Below are 23,190 nucleotides of genomic sequence, written 5' to 3'. Positions count from 1 at the left end.
ACTTCATCACCAGACTGATTTAATCTCTACTGAGATGGAATGGCGAGCAATGTTAACAGATTGTCCCAGATATGTGGCAGGTTGTACTGGCCCCCAGCCCTGTTCAGCACTGGTTCATGCACAGGAATGTAGATTGAATCCTTAACCCCCCATTAAAACCAGGCTTGTTCTGGATCTAGGATTTTAACTGAGTTCCAAATTACAGTATGGCCAGGGCAAACATGTGGAATGTGCTGTGATAATTTCAGAAGAGCTTGAAATAATAAGAGCATATATTGTGTGTATCAACAAGTAAAAAATACTGCAAGATGGGAATCTATAAAGACCTCAAGTGAACCACTATTACACACAGTACCATATTTAGTCAAAAAAATACTGCAAGTTGTTGTTGTTGTTGTGGGGTTTAACGCCATTTTTCAGCACACGATAGGCTATACATGGCGGCCAGTACTATTGGTGGAGGAAGAACCTGGGAAGACCCGAAAAGAACCACCGACCCACGAGAAGCTATTGGCAAGCTTTCTCACATACCCACATTGGCTGAATCCGAGACTCGAACCGGCGCAGACAGAGGTGAGATGGCAGTGATCCGTAACGGAGAGCGCTTTAGACCAAATACTGCAAGATGGGAATCTATAAAGACCTCAAGTGAACCACTATTACACACAGTACCGTATTTACCATATAATTGGGACATGATAAAAAAATAATTTTTTCCTGTCCAAGAAAGTATGGTAAAACCTTTTTTCCCCCCAGATCATATGTCCCAAGATTTATGAAATAGATTTGGATTGCATTTGTGCCCCCCCCCCGCATGTTGCAATAAAATAAACAAAATGCTTATTCGATAATAAAAAGAAACAAAACAACATTGTATTGAATTATCATTTATTCTTTTCTTCAACATGAGCATTAAAGAATAAAATATATCCACGAAATCCATATATGTAGCGTAGGCTTCCATACTGTAGCATGCATTGTGTATGTCCGATAACACATGTTGCTTATTGACATGAACATTGAGAAACAAATTGTGTTTGGTTGTGCTCAAAAGTTTGAATATCTTATCCGACTGAAAACCGGATCCAACAAAATCGCAAACAAGAGGGAAATAATTAACCAATATCTTCAAGACAACTGTCTATCACGCATAACACGGTGTTAGGTGCAAAATAATCAAAACTGAATTATATCCAGGTCTTCTGTATGACAGTATCTTGCAAATAAAAATCATTATTTGAATACATTCCCTTGAGTGTAAGTGACAATCATTTTGCACAGGTTACAAAAGTATCATTACTATTTCCCCGCAGACATCAATGCTCCTTTGTATTAATTATTACTACAGATGCCAAGCACATAGAAGCCCTGGTGGTGAATAAATAACTGGCAGCAAGCAGTAAACTCCTTCTTTGAAAGACAAAGGTTATATTTTACTACAAACCAAGCCGACCTCAAAAGCCAACTTTAGTTACTTTTTCTTTTTTAAAGGATATCATAACAAAGGTTGTTTTATTGCAATGCAAGCCGACATCAGAAACAGACTATGGATTCTTTTAAGGGTGCCAATTTTTGCTTCTTAGTATTAATTGTAACTTTAGATGCCAAGCACACAGAAGCCCCGGTGGTGAATAAACATAACTGGCAGCGAGCACTGAACTCCTTCTTTGAACTTACCAACTGGATATCAAACACAAAGGTTATGTTTATTACAAAGTAAGCTGACTTCGGAAACTCTGAAGCCATTTTTTAAAAAAGGATATCAAAGCAAATTCTTTTAAGGGTGCCGATTGTTTTTTAATATTTTATTTGAATATACAAAGACATCCGAGATATGGAAGCCATCTTTGGTTCCTTTTCACCAGTAATCATGAAAATTTTGAAAATAAATTGAAACAATGAAACAATGTTTAAAGTGACACAATATAATGCCTCATGCACGGACATCGATGACCCAACACCACCCAGAATATCAGAATATTTGGAGAAAATAAAATCTTTTGATAAATTTGTGAATGCCAGAAGAGAAGCAGATAATTTCACAGACAATATGATCATTAACATCACGGACTGATGATAAGATCAGGGTCAAGAGTGTGAGAATAAGCAAGACTGGTGCAGATTTGAAAAAAAAGTCAGACTTTAGTCCTTGCAGTTTCTGCTTCAGGTGATGTGTTGCCTCTAAAAAAAATTTCACGGTAAGAGAATGCTAAAAAATATATTCATGCACTGAAAGAATGGATCGTATGTGTGCAGGAGAAGGGTTGTGTTGATGGGATGCTGCTGTAGTGGATTAAAGAGTTTTCTCATGTACACAGATTTATATTTTTAAAAATAAAATTTCAGTTGCAGTGCATTTTCCGATGTGTAATTTTTGAATGATTCAAAATTTGTCCCACAACTTAAGACTCGAAAAAAAAAACTGTCCCAGAACATAGTGCGCAATTTTTTAATAAAAATTAATGGTGTCCCAACATATACAGTATCCTTAAAAGGGCCCCGAGGGTTGAGGCATAGCCAGTGGGAAGGGCCCCAAATTTAAATATTTCATGTCTGAGAAAAAAATGCAGGAATTTCATGTGGGAAGGGAAGAAATGGATGTGAAGGTGGGCATCCTAGGGATTTTTGGAGACCACCCAGTTATTTTAGCTGATGGCATTCCTGACATCATGAAACACTTCCATGTGTGACTTGTTTCAAGAAAAAAGATTGATAAAGAGTTTCAACTTTTACCCTCCCGTATTTTTAAACTAGAAAGAGATGGTTATAAAATCTAAGACTTTGCATCTTTCTCAACCTCTCTAATATGCCCTTTCTTACAAGGATGTAAGCCTCTTCTCTTAAGGATACCAGCTGGGACTGGTGGACCCAAACAATTGGGGGGTGGAGTGTTTTTAAAAGAGGTTGGGAGTCAAAGAAGTGAAGTAAGGAACCCTCCTTCTTTACGGAAATGACCCATGCATGATTTGTGAAGGCTGGCCAAGCCTCTGAAAACAGTCAGTCATGCATTTACTGTGATGTCAAGAAGAAAGGGGCTTGGTAGGATCAGGTTTGACTCCCTAAAGCCAACTTCCTGCCTCCTTATGGAAGGGGGTGTGATCAGTGATGTCCTCCCTTTCCCTGTCCAGCCACTTCTTTGTGTAAAAGATGGGTGGCAAAGTTTTAAAATGGGTCTGACAGTTTTACTGAGGTACCTGATTGAAATGTTTGGAAAGAGGACCCATTGACCTTGCTGGAATGGGTGATTTTTGTACAACAGAATGAACCAACGACCCCTCTTATATATCTGGCAACTTTCCAACAATGAGAAGGTGCTAGAACCTGCCTAGATTTCAATTACTGCAGGGAGGATTTCATTAAGGGAGAAACATGTTAAACACATTTACAAAAAGTGAACGGTTTTTAAATAAACATATACTAATTCATTTCTAAAATGGTTTATTTTTAGATAATAAATAACAATATATAAATAACAGACTGAACAAAACTGAACAGTGAAGAACATCAAATAACACTACTCCTGGAGAGACATGGTTGTTGCTCCTTTGCATCTTTAAAGCATAACTCTGTCAAACTGTCTCTCTGAGTAAACAATACCTTCTTGTTTAACAACAGGAAGACTTTCTAGTGTCTCAGTTTTCATAATGCTCCTGAAGTCAGTCCTATTCTTCCTCACAAAACTAAATATTTTTTCACAGGATGCATTGCTGTGAGGGATGGCAATGTGGCTCATCACTTTGGCAAGAAGTCCAAATTTTGCTTGACTCATGCTATCTCTGATCTCATGAATCTTCACCCAAGATTGGTCCTTGGCAGCTGATGAATTGGGCTTCAGCATTCCAGGGTGTTTCTCTTTGTCTGTGCAGATGTTAAGTGACTGTGAAATAAAGTACATGAAATTTAAAATACTGACTCAGAAACAAAAGATAACAAAATATAAATTGCATTCATTCACAAAAATGAATTGCATTTAATGTTTCTTACTTTTGTTTTAACTTCAGGCACAGTTAAATATTTGTTTCTCTTCCCTATCTTACTACATATCTTAGGAAAGTAGATGTAGTTCTTATGAAAGAGCTGATAAACCTAAACTGTTAAAGTACATTTTCGGGTATACGGCTAAATTAGAAATATAATAATAATGAAGTCTTAGTAATTGTATTATCTGCATATGTATCGATTCAATTGTCGTTTATTCAACTGTACCTGATTTAACTGATCTATTTGTGTATCCTAATTTTGCTAAAGATAATCATAATTTTGATGCCGACACTCAAATTACAATTGGCAGCATACAATTAAGGCCATAAAAATAAGCAGTAAGATTAAAAAACTTACTTTTGTGACTGGAGATGTCGACGACAATCATCACGCCCGCCACTGGCAACACAGCAACATCAATTGCCTGGCTTGCAAAATGCTGTATGTTTATCACTTCCTTTGAGCCAGGCAAGGAAATTCCAGGCTATAAAAAGCTTGGAAAGAATTTTTTTATTTTTTTTTTTACTTTCCAAATCTCCCTTTCTTTTAGACATTGTAGAAGAGATCACCAAATATGTGGATTTAAGTTTGCATGTTTTTCAAAGAACTTCTGCACACTTTTGGTCTTATATGCTGGGGAATTTCCAGAACATTTTTTGTTAAATGAAACAAATTTTTCCTGATTTTTCTTTGGAGAAAGAAATTACAGTGCGGGAGGTGCAGTTGAATTCAGGGAGTCTCCCACAAAAACAGGAGGGTTGGCATGTCTGAAATTGTGATTTTGGATTGGGGACTAGTGCCAGGAAAAGAGACATGGAAAATATTTAGGAAGCAATAATTACTGGTAAATGTGTAACTGCAATTAAAATGCATAATTTAAATTAAATACTACTTTGGGCAAGGGGGTTAAAAAATGAGTTTTGAGCAATGTACTTATATAAATATACCCCCACCTCTCATACATAAAATCCATACAACCTGATATAGATAAAATCATAGTAAAAAAAGGGCATCATTATACTCACAACTAGCAGAAGAATTATGGACCTTTTTTGACAATGACCTTACTATGAATTGTTACACAGCAATCCATAAAAAACTAAAAGAGCTGCAATCAAAATATCATATTCTGCATCCAGTTGTAATTAAAAAAAGAGCATAACTCTTTCAAAAATCAACCAAGTTTGGCACCTACAGGTGGAGTAGAACTAAAATTATTGTGCAGAACCCATTTTTCTCCTTTCAGTCAGTGACAGTGCTTGGACCTCAAAATTAATAGAGTTCTACCTAACTCTACGTGTAAACAATCCCACAAAGTTGGGTAACTGTTGATGGTAAACTCTAGTAATTGTGCTAAAGCCATTTTTCTTGTTTCAATCAGTGACCTTGACCTTTGCCTTTTTCTTAAACTTGGCAAGAAAGTTTGATAATTTTCGATGTGAATAACTCAAGATATTGTGTAGAAATGAAACTGGTAACAGAGTTAGATGGAGAGATGCATGGCCAAAAAATATACTATTATTCATTCATTATGGCAGGCTACTGGGGCAGTAATTGGTTGACAATTACACTCAAAGTTTTAAAAAGCAGTAACTCTAACAATAAAAGTATTGAAAATACTAACAGCTTTTCAAGTTAAACTTGTTTTCGCTTTTTTGTGATATACAGCACAAGAACACAAGTAGGTTACTGGAGTAAAGTGCCTTGTCCATGAACACACCATGGTGGTCAACCGAGGCAGATCTGATGGTAGGATTTGAACCCACACTGCTTCCATCACAGATCAGGCACGCCTACCACTAAGCCACCACAGCTTCAGGGTTGAAATGATACTAAATTACATATCATCAAGTCGAAGAACTCCCAAAATATTGCTATTCATGGTCATATTAACTATCATAATGTTTTAAATAATATTATAAATAATTATTAGTATTAAAATCCAAACAGTTAACTAGCATATGCATGCCAACATGATTACTTAATTTCATTATCTACCTGAGGCATTTCTTATAATGTTTCATCATGTAAACAAGATTTGGGTCAAAACAATCCAAATCAAAAGGCTTCAAATTATGTTTAAAGAAACAAAACTATTGCTGTAATGGCCAAAATATCTAAAAAGGTCTTCCATACAAGTTTACAAATATGCCTGCCTAATCTAATTTGTCTTAATTTAGTGGGTTTTGTGCAGTCTTGATAACAAGCTTCTCAGGACAGACAGATGCATGGAAAGACAGGTCCAATTCAAGATGAGGTTTCCAACAGAGAGGAAAGGTAAAATCTGTCTGAAATCAAACAGTATTTATTTTCAAAACTCAATCATATTTTACATTTGAACTATTGAGAATTCAGAACATATTTTATTATTTTAGCTACAGTTATTAGTAAGAGACCCAACTGGATCTGACATCACTCACTTGGCCATATCTCCTTTACAGCCAAATTCAAGAGCAGCTGGCCCAGCAGATATCTGGGTTGGTTGGATGCTTTTAAAATTGATTACAGATGTTAGGAAGACAACTGTTTTAAGGTTTCTCAAGTACTGTTTCTTCATCCATAGTGACTGGCACCTCAGCATTATTATTCCCATATTAAAAGGCCAGGACATTTGTATCAAAGTTGGTCCGATTCTGTTTATTTTAGATAAAAATATTGCAAATGCTTTTCTAAATCAAATAATGGCAACATTATCTGATGGTTACACTGCATCACCTGTATAAATCTGAAAGGAGTTCAAGCAAAGATGCCAAATATGATTCAAGTCTGTTTAAATATTTTTTATAGCAGTTATTGGTATCATTTGTATAAAACAGAAAACCCTCTATGCCAGGATTCTTTTGGTCATATTCTGTTGAGTGGTTTTAATGAAGTCATTTTTTTTCTTCAATTTTTAGCAGTAATTGTCATACAAGGGAGTAATCATTTTAATTATTAAAAAAACCTGAACTACCAGTGTATTATTGAATGGCAAATCAAGGTTAACATTGTTTGCAGTTGGGCTTGATTTAGGAGTATATACAGTAAAGTTTCAAATTCTGGTAATTATCTCACCTGATAGTGATATGTCAATTATTTCACCTGATAGTGATGTATCAATAATCTCACCTGATAGTGATGTGTCAATGCCATTGGATTGTTCTGATTGCTGTCAAACATTAATACATCAAATATTCCAACACAGTTGAGTCGTAATCTGAAGAAGAAAAAAATCTTGTATTAGCAAATATTTTCAAAATTATGAATGAAAAACTTTAAGTATAATGCATAAAGACATGATAATTACAAAATTGTTGACTCTGCCACATGTCAGTCAATTACTAATATATTGCTAATTCCAATGGGTTGCTGACTATTCTGTTTCTGACCAATACTATTTCTGGCCAAGTAAAAGTCATTATACAATTGTAGCTACACCAAAGGCTCTAGTGATGGAGTTATCTAGGGTCTAGTGATGGGATTATCCAGGATCTAGTGATGGGATTATCCAGGTTCTATTGATGGGATTATCTAGGCTCTAGTGATGGGGTTATCTAGGCTCTAGTGATGGGGTTATCAAGGCTCTAGTGATGGGGTTATCAAGGCTCTAGTGATGGGGTCATCTAGGCTCTAGTGATGGGGTCATCTAGGCTCTAGTGATGGGGTTATCTAGGCTCTAGTGATGGGATTATCCAGGATCTAGTGATGGGATTATCCAGGATCTAGTGATCGGATTATCTAGGCTCTAGTGATGGGGTTATCTAGGCTCTAGTGATGGGGTTATCAACACTCTAGTGATGGGGTCATCTAGGCTCTAGTGATGGGGTTATCTAGGCTCTAGTGATGGGATTATCCAGGCTCTAGTGATGGGATCATCTAGGGTCCAGTGATGGGGTTATCTAGGCTCTAGTGATGGGATTATCCAGGCTCTAGTGATGGGGTTATCTAGGCTCTAGTGATGGGGTCATCTAGGCTCTAGTGATGGGGTCATCTAGGCTCTAGTGATGGCGTTATCTAGGCTCTAGTGATGGGATTATCCAGGATCTAGTGATGGGATTATCCAGGCTCTAGTGATGGGATTATCTAGGCTCTAGTGATGGGGTTATCTAGGCTCTAGTGATGGGGTTATCAACGCTCTAGTGATGGGGTCATCTAGGCTCTAGTGATGGGGTTATCTAGGCTCTAGTGATGGGATTATCCAGGCTCTAGTGATGGGATTATCCAGGCTCTAGTGATGGGATCATCTAGGGTCCAGTGATGGGGTTATCTAGGCTCTAGTGATGGGATTATCCAGGCTCTAGTGATGGGATTATCCAGGCTCTAGTGATGGGATTATCTAGGCTCTAGTGATGGGGTCATCTAGGCTCTAGTGATGGGGTTATCTAGGCTCTAGTGATGGGGTGTGGTTATACAGGCTTTAGTGACATGGTTATTTAGGCTCTAGTGACAGGTTAATTCTTTTGCAAATACAGCTGGGAAAGGAAGAACAAATCTGTCATAAAGTTGCTAAGTTTACATCACTGCTATTCAAAACACCATAAGCAACCTCCCTTACACTTTCCACTTTTTCAAAGTTTATCTTGTGCAAGAAGCAAGACTCAGACAATAAAGAACAGTCCAGACTGGCTCCTATTCTATTTTGTCCTTTGCATTAACAGTCATCTTTAATTGCTAACATACCTTTAAACAACAAACCAGACTGTAAGCACTGATCACATGGCTTACCTTTCTGACACATTTTGTAGTCCATAGCAACCATTTTAAACAGGAATTTTAATGCAGAAATTATTAAAGATAAATTATGAAGAAAATCTTGAACCTGTATATTTTTCATCTTTGTTTGTAGGACATTATTAAAAATAAATGTATCTGTTAAAATTTATTCCGAATCATGAAGTCTTAAAATTGACCATTAAAAAGTAATGAAGAGGAATTTAGTTCAAAATTACCCACTGCATTACCTCCCTTGACCAACACTAGGCTTAATGTTTGCTTTACATCACACTAAAATGAGCCGACTAGTCACTAATGTGGAAATGTATTGATTACACAGTCATTTCAAGTAAAATAATAGAATTTGACAATCTACATAATGCAAACATGGGATGTACAAAACTGAGATTTGTTAAAAACTTCATGCAAATGCAGACAAAAAAGTTCTGTGATGGGTGATGACTGGATTCTTATCTGACCCAATTCACAAGAAAACAGATGATTCAAATGGGATAAAAGATAGCTTTTGACCTTGAGAACAGAACTTACCATGTTTTTGTAGGAGATTGTCGAGTTACCCCCTGTTGCCACAGATAAAGTAACACAGAACAGTGTGTGACGCAGTCCATAAATGGCAAACTTTGTCGCTGTAAGCAAACTGAAGAAACATTCACGACACCAGGTGAATTGGACATGCAAGTAGACATCTGTGAAATCTAGACTGATGGCATACTCATCCCTTTTGGTGGAGAGTCATATAGATCTTGCCATCTCTATCTTGACCTCAGTGGAAGAATGAATCTGTTGAGGTAACTGAAGTCTATGATTGGCCTCAACTTGCTGTTGACCTTTTTTGTTATGGAACAGCCAAGAATAGAACCCCAGTCTTTGTGCTCAATGTACAATCTCCACCACCCATTTGTTGATAAGCGACTGCATACCCTACTGAAGAATTTTGTCCTTTTAATCTGATGGCATATCCATTAGAAAGGGAGTGGAAGAAAGATGTCGAGGTTGGATAAATGAAATTCAAAGCCCAACTGAACTAATCTGGATCACCCATTTATTTTGTGGCTATAGGATGATCCCACAAAATCAGAATTTTGAGAGTCTGACCACCCAACCCCAGAAGACTGTCCATACGCTGTGTGAGCATTAAGATGTGAACAGCATTTAGGAAAAAAAGATCCCTTCTGCTTGGTTCATCTACTGACCCTCTGCTGTGGCAGGGTTGGCTGGATTTTAAAGTGAGAATATAGCTAGCATGGCAAGTTGCAGGGGTAGTTCTTGAATTACCTGCAACCTCCAATCTTCTTCAAAATTTTCCCACAAACAACAAAGGTGAGCCAAATGGAAAAGCTAGATTATATCAAGTCAGGATTGGCATACACAATCAACATATTCACCACGTAACTGTGAGCTGCTCTGTAAAAAAACAAGTAATTCAGGATTATTTGGGGTGTCAACTCACAGGCATGTTAACTGACCAAATCTTCCCCAGTAAGAAAATTGTTCAGGAGGCCAAATCGAGCAAGGACATGGTGACAAAATTCCAAACCCACTCCTAGGTCGCAAGAATCACTTTCATTTAAAATAAACTTTTAAAAATGTGGGCAGACAAGTTATACGCCCCATATATTTTTATCTAAATTCGAGAGTTCAGTATGATAGGTGATGAAATGTGTAAAGAACCAGACAGCCTATCATTAATATCGTTGATTTTTGTTGACTGGGGAAGCAGCTGGTAGGATGGAGATTTCCTCAGTGCCGATATCAACCAATGCTTTAACATTTTAATCATGCATGATAGTAGGGGTCAGAGGCAATTCTAAGTCCAAGAACATCTAATATATATCCCTGATGGCAGCCTTAAGACTAAATGCTGACCTCTCCAAGGATGGATCATAGTGGGGATGCTGTTCAGGAGTATCTCCACACTCACTAAATTACATCTCCTGTTCAAGGTATGCTTCCATTTAGGGATATAGGAGAAGATATATCCCTATATATATGTGGGCATCGCTGGATGGACAGATCAATCACCAAAATCCCTGTCATAATGTGCTGGTGTAGGCTTACACCTGACACGACAGATAAAATCTATCACTAAGATCCCTGTAACTGTAACTGTAGCCATGGGACAGATAAATCTATCATTATGATCTCTGTAATTTTTGACAGATGAAACTGTAGGCTGGGCAAGATGGATGGATCTTTCAGTATGAGCCACTGATTGAGATGGTCGGAGGAAAGGACAGCTAAATTACTTGGATGATTGTTGACAGCTCTGGATGGCAATTTGGTAGTAAAAAATGGGTAAACTGGAGCTATTAAAAACCACTTGTGCCCATACTTGCAGGTCCAAAGGCAGAGCTCAGACATGCTTGGGGTGGGGGGTGGGGGGTGTACATTACCAGTGCTGTCTGTAAATTAGTGTAATTCATCATGTGTCATAATTACTTGTAAGAATTTGAACATTTTGGGTCCTCATCATCCCTTTTTCTTTGCCTTTGCCAGCTTTTGCCAGTCTAACATTCTCTGACCATAAGGTGCACACACTGCATGTTACTGACAAAGTATATTCTGTACATGCAAGGCATGACTCGACTCGTGTGTGCTTCCTTAGCCTTTAACTTATTGCTTTAATTACAATTTGTCGGCAGGTTTCACTAAAGCTACAAGATAAAACAAAACACACAAAAAATGTATAAACTAATGGTGCAACATGTTAAAAGTAGCTAAAACAACACCCGTTACTAGTAGGATGACTGAGAAATAAGCAGTGTGCATGAAACCATGAATAACAACATGCATGAGGTCAAGAAAGAGGAAGTTTTGTTTACAAAATCATTTGAAAATTCAACCAATATTTCCACCTATTTAGGAAAGAATATTAATCCAAATAAATCCAAACTTCTGAAAGGGCAGTTTGAATTTAACCCAAATTTGGCTTGGATTGATGGGAGGTATCTTTTACAAGGCTGTTATATGGAAGCAAGCTTAAAACTTGCAACACCCAATGGTGACAAATGGCAAAAGTTATTGCCCTCTGTCTATATGAGGGCTTATATCCTTATATTATTGTGATTGGGGAATGCATCTGAAGAAGAAAATGAATTTACAATAAAGAAATCTGCATGCTGGGGTCAAACTTGTAATCTGGATGAAGCAACAACCCAAATGAATGAAGTCGTACTGAAAACATACCTTGCTTTACTGTATATGATAATCTTGGAGGGATCAAGAGTTCTGCATGATAGGCCAGCAGCATGAATAGCCCTCAGTGCTGAGCTCAACTGAACCACATATGCCCATATCAGACTCTCTGCAAGCAGTCCTGCATGCTGCCGTGGACCATTTTGACCTGTACAGACAAACAAGAGGCACAAGTGGGTATGACATCACTTGTCCAGCCTACCTAATTTACCAGCTGACCATTTCAATAAACATACATATGTAATATTGTAAGAACACAGCGTATATAAACTATCTCCTAAAGTTCAGATAATGTCAATTCTACCTATTATAGGACTGTCTAATAAAATATTCTTTCAAAAGATACAGGTACAATTAATATAAATAGTCCCTTACTCACAAATTAAGTCATTCAAGATCAGAACACAAGATCTTACTGATAAAAGCCCATATTGCAAGTCTGACAAAAATAACATCAGAAATGCTGCCTACAGAGTGGTAATAAGATCAGCCAGTCTGATGCAAGATTACCTCATCAATATGTGAGAAGCTCCCTTATTACTGAACCCATCTGAGATCGTAAATGATACAAGCATACATTCCAGGTCTGATCAAAATCAGATAAAAAATATGGTCTCCATAGTAGTAAAAAGGTTAACCAATCAGAGGCAAGTTTATCTCATTAGTTTGTGTGGATCTTGCTCATTACTGAATTCATCTGAGATTTTGATGATACAAGCCCTTATTCCAAGTTTAATTGAAATCATATGAGAAAATATGGAGTGTGTAGTGGTAACAAGACACTGTTGATGCAGGGCCTTATGGCCAGGTGAGCTAAAAAAGGGCATATATAGTACTGAATTCTGTCTTATCCAAACCCTTGCTAATACAAATTCTTGGCAAATCCAAACAAAGAATTTTGTGCCTGTTACCCTTAACATTCTATAACCATTTTAAATATAAAATGATTTGATTAAACAGGTATATGAGTATAACCATCATGTTTATGCAAATGTATGGACAAACCTATGTCTAGTGTTGTCTTACATATTTGTCTTGAAGAAACAAAAAAAAAACAAAATAAAAAAATTTTTCCAAATGCAATAGATTATGTTTTTCATGATTTGAAGATAAACTGGTGCAGTTGCCTCTTTTTAATAATTTGTCATGATGATATTTTATTTGTGTTTAGTGAATTTGGGCTGCAGATTTGATCCTCGTCCAGAATTTGCTTGCTTTGGCATGTCCTTGGGAAAGGCACATAGCTCATATTTCCTCAGCATGACATAGCCAAATAAAGTGCTGCTCAAAAACCAACCAAGAATTTTAGTTAAGCAAGACCGACTTGCAACTCTTTCGTTGATTTGAAAAACAAAAACTAGAAACAGGCCCCAACAATAAACATCACATATTTGGGTTTACTGGTGAGGAACCCTACCTAATCTCATATCACATTTTCCATTATATGCCATTTCATCTTCTAAAATATACTGTATATAAGCAATAATAATAATAATAAACAATTAATCTGTACTCATTGCCATATTCTGTTTCCATTTCGTCTCAACATGCGGTCAGGGTACTGGTTTCATTGCAAAATAATGGCAGAACTCATCATGCTCAAGCCATGAAACAAAATGGGGGATACAGCAGTGGATGTACACTTTCTAAATTGTGTGCCAATCAAAGACAGAACCCTGGTATATGACATATGAAGTTTCCAGATGAGTATCAAGACCATTCTGTCAGTGACTCTGGTTACTTTCTGCCACATACACAACCATTCAACAAAGAGAGAAAGACATAACTATACTTATAAAACCTATATCCACACACCATTTATCAGACTTTGCAGCTGAACTATATATATATATATATATATATATATATATATATATATATATATATATACACACTCACTTGGAAGTCAAGTCCAACTACAAACAACACAGATCCTGATTATTCAGAGATAAGATCTACTAGCCCATTATGCAATGACATATCTGGGTCTGTAAAGTTTGCAGTTGTTCTGCACTTATAATCTAGTTTATATTGTCAATGGAGATATAGCACTCTGAAATAACTTTCTTTCAATTATAACACCATGCAAATTTGTCTCTGTAACAACCAGGTCATGGATACCATTCACCATGGAAACCGCTTTACAAAATAAACAAGAAGTTTCCATTATCATGGTCATTGCTCCCCCACTACAAAAAAATAATTTAATTAAAATTAAAATACTGTATTCTTCATGCACTACAGAGGTGTACTAAATTAATCAAAGGCAAAAGCTTTGTAAAATATGGCCAAAGTATTTCTTGACATTGGTATCTATGGCAATCAAAGGTCAGAACATTGTAAAATAAGGTCAAAATCTGATAATAAAACTAAATCTGTTATAAGCCAGTAAAATGTCTATTCCAAGTTGATCATGTGCCATAAACTTCATACAATAACACAAAAATCACTAACCCAAGGCCTTGCTAAAAGATTTTTAATAGCCAATCTGCTTGAAATCAAATAAAATGTGTAAATACTACAAGCAAGTAAAATGCTTTTCTAAACTGTTCAAGGGCTATAACTCATTACAATATTGTCAACATGTTAATTATTATTTAACACATCTGAGACCTAGTTAGGCAATTTGCTTTAATTTAAAGTGAGTACACATAAGCCATGAATCTGTAACATCTGGTCTTTCAATGCCTTGTTTAAGAGAAGCTTCACTGCTAGTCTGGCTGGAATCCAACATTAAATGGGACTGCAAGAGTGTTCAAAAGTCACCAACATGTTTATTCAGAGCTGATCATGGGCAATAGTTAGTTGCAAAGATAGGGTCCACACCAAACCATGGCCAATAGTTAGTTCCAAAAGATAGGGTCCACACTAACCCATGGGCAATAGTTAGTTCCAAAAGATAGGGTCCACACCAAACCATGGGCAATAGTTAGTTCCAAAAGATAGGGTCCACACTAACCCATGGGCAATAGTTAGTTCCAAAAGATAGGGTCCACACTAACCCATGGGCAACAGTTAGTTCCAAAAGATAACGTCCACACTAACCCATGTCAAGAAGAAAGGTCACAAAAAATTTGTATTTCAAGAAAATTAATCTAAACATGGGAATGCTATGGTGTTTAAAAGCTATTAAGATGCCTATTTTAAGTCTGAAAAGGGCAATAACTCTTAGAAAGAAAGTCAAATGTGCCCATAATCATTTCAATCTTTTGAGCCTTTAATGGATAAAGCTTCACAGCAAAGTTGTTTAAAATCAAATTAAAAATGTTGGAAGTGGAGCATTCAAAAGCATGTGCATAAACTGATGATCAGATGAAGGAATGGACTGACAACAGAATGTTTTTTTTTTAATGGTACTTTTATGTCCCCTCGCTTTTGTAGCAGAGCATATATTTATCAAACCTAACCAACTCACATGGTAAGTTCATGCTTATTTCAGGAAAGATTTTCAAAATTAACTGGGTTATTTCAAAGTAACAAAGTTTAGGACTGAAACCAAAATTCTAAATTCTAATCAAGGCATGAAACTTTATGCTAAACAGAATTAAAAATTGTAATTTAAACATACCTTTTCCTGCACTGAATGGTCGTGCTGAACCCTCCATCTGATAGGAGCTGTTATAGCCATTCATCTGTGGACCTTGTTGATTAAAGTGACGGGACAGCAGTGTCTCAGCACCAGGGAAGAAATCATACACAAATACTATTGCTATAAAAGGGAAGAAATCATACACAAATACTATTGCTATAAAAGGAAAGCATAACAGTACTGTTTAAATTTTATGATTCCCAGAGTCTACTCTAGGATTCATACCAAAGTCATGCCAAACAATAAAATAAGTACACAATCAAAGTTTTGATGTAAAATGTGACCGTTACTAAGGTCAAAAGACTAAGTGAACATATCACATAGTCAACTTTCTAATGATTTATTCAATATATGAACAAAATCCATTAAAGTTTTGAAAATCTAAGCTTATGAAAGAAAAAAAAAATACCTAAGACAGTGACCTTGACCTCAATCGGTTGAGAATGCAGGTTACATAATGAACAAGTCTTAGTTTCATCATGATTCATCCAAATGTGAAGCAAAACAATTTTAGGAATTATAAGCAAATGAAAAGCAAACTGTAGGGCAAATTTTCTGACTGTAACCTTCAGTCAAAAGTCATACAGCTAATATGTCATACACTGAATTGTCTTTGCTTCACAATGTTTAATGCCATGAATGATCATAATGTATCAACATGTTCAGGAATTGTCAGCCAATGCAAAAACTTCAACCCAATGCTGAATGTAAAGTTTTTATGACTGGGACCCTGACCCCAAGGTAATTGTCTAAGCTTCACAATGTTTCATGCCAAGTATGATAAGACTCTATCCGGGGGTCTATGAAATATATAAAAATGAAAAACTTGAATTAAAACCATACAATCTTGATGGCACCATTGGCAGCCAAAATAGATTGCTCGTATCTATCGTTTCCAGATAATGTGCTTCTACAAAAAAAGAATCCCTCAAAAGAACTAATAATCGGCTGGCCAATAAGAATTGGTCTGAATTTATGAGAAGTGTCTTTCTTATTTTTATTCTTTTAACTGCAGAGCACTGAAACCAAACCTGGTATTCTTAAGAAAAACCAGCATACTGAATTTAACAAAAATATTTTCCTACATGTTGGAATTAACATGTACACAGATAAATGCTGCCTACACATCTTTATAATGGACTCTCCTTTGATACTGTCAAATATATATCCACACATTAAGATTGGTTTAAAAAGTTACATTCTGACCAATGGATTTTTTCCATACATTTATCACCAGAAGCAACAGCAATTATGATTGGTTAAATCCATTAAAAAAGTTATGTTCTAACCAATGGAAATCTTTCATACATTTATCAACTGAAGCAACCACAAATATGATTGGTTAAAGCCATAAAAGTTATTATCCTTCAAGGAATTCTTTAGATACACCCACAAATTGGGTTTGATAAAATTGGAAATCTCCACTCTTTTTGAAACAAATACCCAAGGTTTTTTCCCCGTTTTCTTTTCTATAATTTTTTTCATGGATCATCAATTAGCAAAACTGAATCAGCAATAATGTTTTCCAAAATCTGTGATAATCCTCAACAGAACATATAATTTCTAGACATTAAACATGTTTCTTAGCCAAAAGAAAAAAAAATATTACCCATTTAAAAAATGTGTAAAATAACAGATGGCTGCTGGATTCTGAAACTGCTTAGAGAATCCTAATAATAGTTCAAGTTCCTCTGGCACTCCCAGCCTTTTCTTAATTGTTTACCAGACATTTTTATTTCTGTGAGAGGTCAATATATTCTCCTCACTCTATCTGCCTTATCATTAAAATTTCTAGTCATGAACTATTAAACAGCATTTTCTTTCAATACAAGCTACATTAAGAATTAAACTATTCTTTCTTTCCTATGTAAAGGCCACTACTAAATTTACGTACTCTATGTTGTTTTCATAATTTCTGAAAATCTATTGGTAATTAAAAAAAAAAAAAAAAAGACGTTTGTACATCTAAACAGATAGAATTTTAAATAACCCGCAAGAAACTGTCGAAATCATTGTCCCAAACATTGTTTAAGCTCAAGAGAACTCAGACTGGTGATAGAAAACTGTACAAAGAGCTGCAAAGCAACTACTCCATATAATAGACACCTGTCCTTTGACTGTCCATTAGACAGGTTTTATTGTGCTGTGCTTTCCTTACAGTGATCTCCAAAAGCCTTTGTTGTGAAGACCTCTCTCAGCTGAACAACATTTGGGTGATAGAGCTTCTTCCACATATCCACCAGGGTCATGCATTTTGTGTTCACCAGGCGGAAACCTATACAAGGGAAAAAATGACAGTAAACACAGTAAATCAGGTGCACTTAATCCCAGATAATGTGAAAACTTTACAATAATAATGACATTTTTAGTGTGTGTGTGTGTGTGTGTGTGTGTGTGTATATGTGTGCATGCACACATGCATACAAATACCTGAATTCAGAAGAGGGGTATTTTTTAAAAATGACCCTGCAGACAGATACCCCTGGGTGGTGCATGATAAACCAAAATTTGTTGCTGTTTTAGCCTTTAATTTCAAATGACTCTAAAATCAGAGTGGAAGGGTAAGTGTGATGGAGAACTTGAAATACTGAGCTGTGATAATAAATTTTGTGACAGGATTCCAATGTGTCATGTGACACACCTTCTAATGATGAGGTATAAATAAATCAAGTTTCATTCCTTAATCACGTACAGCGCGAAAGTTATATCATGGAAATGAAATTATAATGGTTGGATTGACATGCAAATGCTACGTCCCAAACTTTTCATAAAAAAAAATGCGGGGGACAATAAACATAACTTCGGCATGGTCTTAATTACAGGAGAAGACTATCCCTAAAACTATAAATCTGAATAAAGCAGAACAGGCATAGACACTGTGGACCTGCTAATGTACCAGACAGTGTTTGAGTATTCTTGAGACTCAAACAGCATGTTTTGTGGTGCCAAAGGGGATGCTACTATCATTGACCAAATAAGCAACACTGTACAACTGAGAACAAGAAATAATTACATTTTCTGTTTTATAAGCCTATGAAATATAGCTGGAAATTCAAATTTAAATAATAAAAATGTTTTTAATGCATTTAAAAAAATTCTAAATAAAAAATCAGTTCGCCAACTGAGCTTTTTTCATATGAATGTTCCATCACCACACACACACACATGTGCACATAATTTAAAAAAAACCCACAAAGTTTCTGTCTTTAAAATTCATTGGACAGTGGAATTCAGTATAACCTTCTAGTTGCTGACCTTGCTGCTTTCAATAATTTGATGAGTTCAAGGTGATACAAACATCATTAATCTTCAACTCTGCATCAACTTAAGACTGGACAGTGCTGTTGTTCAAACTTCACAAAGATCTTGTTCAATTTTAACTGCACTGAAATTGATCACCCGAAATGCAGGAATAAATGATGTCAACATACATCATATGCACAATAATGATGAAGACTGATATGGTACTCAAGCCAGTGCAAAATATAAATGCTCCCTGTTCAGTTTGACTTCATTATGGCAAGATAAACTTTGTCATCCCTGAGTTGACATTTTTTGTGCCAAGATTTACTTACTTCAGATGGTTTATCCTTCCATTACATGTGATTCCACATTTTGCCTTTAAAAATAAATCACACCTGTACACACTGCTCGTAAACAGAAATAATTACATTTTCCGTTTTATACAAAATCAGAAAGAAACTTTGCTGCTCATTAAAGAACATGTCAATAATATTTTGATGGCTTCACAATCTTATTCAAATAAATTAAGTACGATAACCCATTTCATCAACACCCATATGTGATTTACATAACTTCAATGAATTGGGTTGTACTACTAGTGTTCTTTACCTAGGCAAATTAGCCTATTGGACTCTCCCACAGCAATGCTGAAAGGACAAGCAAATACAAAGTCACTTGAGCTACTGTCAGTCAGAGAAGTAATCTTTGGAATGATGGTTGTTTATCACTGACCGCCTTTATCCTTTAATCGCCTCTACAAAAATTAACTGTATAAACTGCCCCATTTTCTATTAGCATTAAATGTGGAGCTATACATATCATGGCTGTTCACTATGTCAAAGGTTATATTGCAGTGTCAAGAAAAAAAAGTCTCTCATTTCACAAGATTAACTGGGATTCATGTTTTTATAAACATAACTATGCAGGCGGTGGTGGTAGTGGTGGAGTAAATAATCACATTTTTCATGTTAGCATTTTTGCGGACATTCTCCCAGGGTATATGTCAAAATGATTTCTGAACATGTGTTCATGTTATGTATCCAATATGCCAATATTTTGACAGACATGACTTGTTGAAAAGCTACAATGATTGGTAGCCAATATTTTGACAGACATGACTTGTTGAAAAGCTACAATGATTGGTTGCCAATATTTTGACAGACATGACTTGTTGAAAAGCTACAATGATTGGTTGCCAATATTTTGACAGACATGACTTGTTGAAAAGCTACAATGATTGGTTGCCAATATTTTGACAGACATGACTTGTTGAAAAGCTACAATGATTGGTTGCCAATATTTTGACAGACATGACTTGTTGAAAAGCTACAATGATTGGTTGCCAATATTTTGACAGACATGACTTGTTGAAAAGCTACAATGATTGGTTGCCAATATTTTGACAGACATGACTTGTTGAAAAGCTACAATAATTGGTTGCCAATATTTTGACAGACATGACTTGTTGAAAAGCTACAATGATTGGTTGCCAATATTTTGACAGACATGACTTGTTGAAAAGCTACAATGATTGGTTGCCAATATTTTGACGGACATGACTTGTTGAAAAGCTACAATGATTGGTTGGTAACTCGGCCCATAATTATTCCATGCTATTTTTCAGTGATTATGTTTTTCTAACACATTACAGACATAAGGAATACGACAATGCAGGTGTTAAAGTCCATTTCGTAATCACCCAATTTTAAAATCATACACATAAAAAACAGCCCTAGGTTATTTACTTTGGTGATATTAGTCCTAGTCTTTATACTGTGTTGTTTGACTGCGCCAGCTCTTACAAGACCTTACTGCAATGTATCCGGAGCTTAGGCCTTCATTAAAATCAATGAAAAGACAAGTCCCTGCAATGTATCCGTAGCTTAGGCCTTCGTTAAAATCAATGAAAAGACAAGTCCCTGCAATGTATCCATAGCTTAGGCCTTCATTATAATCAATGAAAAGACAAGTCCCTCAAAAGGACTGATGCTCTACTGGTAGAAAAGAAATTTCCAGGAAGTAAAGATAAGACCATTTCTTCCTTTTAAATACAGAGTGTTGAAACCATCTTTGATTTCTACATGTATTTAGTATCAACATCATAACAAACGTTTTGGTGAAGGAATAATGTTCAGCTATCCAAGGTGAGAAAGCCTGCCAGTAGCTTCTCATGGGTTGGTGGTTCTTCCTGGGTTTTTTCCAGGGTTCTTCCTCTACCAGTTATACTGGCCGCCATGTGTAGCTTATTATGTGCTGAAAAATGGTATTAAACCCTACAACAACAACTAACTAATAGTAGTATTTGTAACAAGTCTTTCAAGATGGCCATTATGGCAGTTATATTAGAAGTTATATAAGACCATATAGACATCATAGGAAGTTTTTCAGTGAAAACTGATCTGACCATTCATTCAGGACTAATAGTGACAAGATTTGAAACAATTTTTACATGGCCTCTGTGTCTCATGGCAACATTAGGACACAGTGGACATCATAAGAAGTTGTTGAGTAAATATATGTGTTGACAAGGCCATCCATTTAGGAGTGATGATAACAATATTTTAAAACTGGCCACTTTGGTGGCCATATTGAACATCAGATCAACACCATTTTCATTTTGGACCAAGTATACACCATAAGAAGTCTTCTAGTAAAAAACACATGGCAAAAGACCACTCCAGTGGCCTAAGTGGTTAGAGCATCGTTTTTGGATGTAGAAGGTTGCAGGATTTGAACTCCCACCGAGTAATATCAAATACATAAAAATGGTACTAGCAGCTGCCTCGCTTGGCTTTCAGCATTAAGAAGTTAGTGTTTGGCCATATGTCAGAATAATGTGACTAGGTTGGACACGATGCTACGTGTCAGCAGCATGATGCCTTAGTGCTAGACCATGCTATAAACCGACACTGCAGACATCGTAGCATAGCAATATGAATGAAGAATTGTTAAAGCTAGATTAAAAATCAAAATCACACACACACACCCATGGCAATATTACTTTTCACATCTGGTGTTGGTTATGCCTATATAAATGTTGTAGTGAACTGAAAGAAATATACACAGCAATCATAAGAGCAAATTCAAATTAGGCTAATTTGCACAGGTAAAATGCAAGTTGTGGAACAACCCAATTCATATGAAATGTGGCAAATTGGAGACATTTGCTATAGAAACAAAAGTTGTTTCACTTCATTGCCTTGAATAAGAATGTTTAAGCCATCCTTACTGAAGATTACTGGCTAGCTCGTGATCAGCGGTAACAGCTCTGAAGTCAGATTTCATTCCAAACACAAGATGCAGATGTGATTATTTCGGTAGTTGGAATGGTAAAAGCTGGTGTCCAGCTGTGATTTATTATGGCAAAATGTTGGAATGCAGTTTGGTTTTAAGGAAGGATAAACCATCTAAAGCCATCTAAAGCAAGCAAAAGTCAGTAAATATAAAGTCTTTAGTTCCTTGCTGACACAGAACTTCACTTTGTGAAGCTCAGCTGCAAAGTGGAGCATCTTATACTTTCCACATTGTGTCATATCAACATTAGTTGTTCTGGAGTGTATGACAGACATTAAAAAAAAGCAACACCACCCAACACAGGGACAGATGCTGAAAGGGAATTTTCAATGGAAAGAAAAATTCAACAAAGTCTTCAGGGAAGTCACATATTATTTCAAAGACACTTGCAATACCATCAAATCCTTCATGAACTGCTTCCACCCACCCATGACATATTTCTGATTTCCCATGACTAAGCTGTTTAATGTTAATGAGCAAATGGTCAGAAAATTGGATTTGTACACAGGAAATAAAAATAATACTTATGAACAGGATAGGAAAGATATCCAAATAATCAGTTTTTTGTCATGATGGCCTCCTCTTATCCCTACAGCCATCTGATTCACCCACTGTAACACAACAGACTGATAAGCACTGATGGATGATTTTCAATTACTTGCCATTACTTTCTATGACAAAAAATTCAATGATATTTCCATTAATTTCCAAAACATTTTTTCCATCACAACCCAGTATAAAGAGCATCAAAGTGAGGAACTACCAATTAATACCATATTACAGTCCAATGGATTTTAAAGAAACAAACTTTGTGTATTCTTTTACTTAATGTATGCATGGTTGTAATTATGTGTCTGTGTAAATGTCTGTGTGTGTGTTGATTCTATATGACAACACTAAGTCCACCAGCAATTTGGAAGCGTACTAAATTAGATCACAGTTAACTCCTTTTGGTATGGCCAAGTTACCTCGAGACACATCTACATATCAATCTTCAAGTGCAGGTGAAATAGGGTCCAAGAACTTGAGGTATAACAAGCAGAAAAATTAAAAAGTCACTCAAGCAAGAAAATTAGCTGAAGCAAACTAGTTTTAGCGTGGTTTCAATTTGCATAATTGCAGGTGAAACAGGGTCTAAGACGGGCAAGATCAGCTTCCACCTGGGCGGAGGCCAG

The 23,190-nt window shown here is 36.1% G+C and overlaps 1 protein-coding gene across 1 annotated transcript in view; it reads right to left on the bottom strand.

The window, feature by feature from the left end:
* Nucleotides 1–23,190, bottom strand: part of LOC149797904 (PAN2-PAN3 deadenylation complex subunit pan3-like) — an 83,348-nt gene that overhangs the window by 22,051 nt on the left and 38,107 nt on the right. Inside the window, exons 10-13 of the mRNA XM_089962946.1 lie at nucleotides 17,637–17,753; nucleotides 15,458–15,598; nucleotides 11,881–12,037; nucleotides 7,090–7,177 (exon numbers count right to left, since the gene is read on the bottom strand). Of these exons, the coding sequence (XP_089819072.1) occupies nucleotides 7,090–7,177; nucleotides 11,881–12,037; nucleotides 15,458–15,598; nucleotides 17,637–17,753 (503 nt within the window). The remainder of the gene's footprint in view (nucleotides 1–7,089; nucleotides 7,178–11,880; nucleotides 12,038–15,457; nucleotides 15,599–17,636; nucleotides 17,754–23,190) is intronic.

This window comes from Sinohyriopsis cumingii, chromosome 6 (assembly GCF_028554795.1).
Source record: "Sinohyriopsis cumingii isolate HCF-2022 chromosome 6, ASM2855479v2, whole genome shotgun sequence".
Lineage (NCBI taxonomy): Eukaryota > Metazoa > Mollusca > Bivalvia > Unionida > Unionidae > Sinohyriopsis > Sinohyriopsis cumingii.
This window is presented reverse-complemented; position numbering and strand designations above follow the sequence as displayed.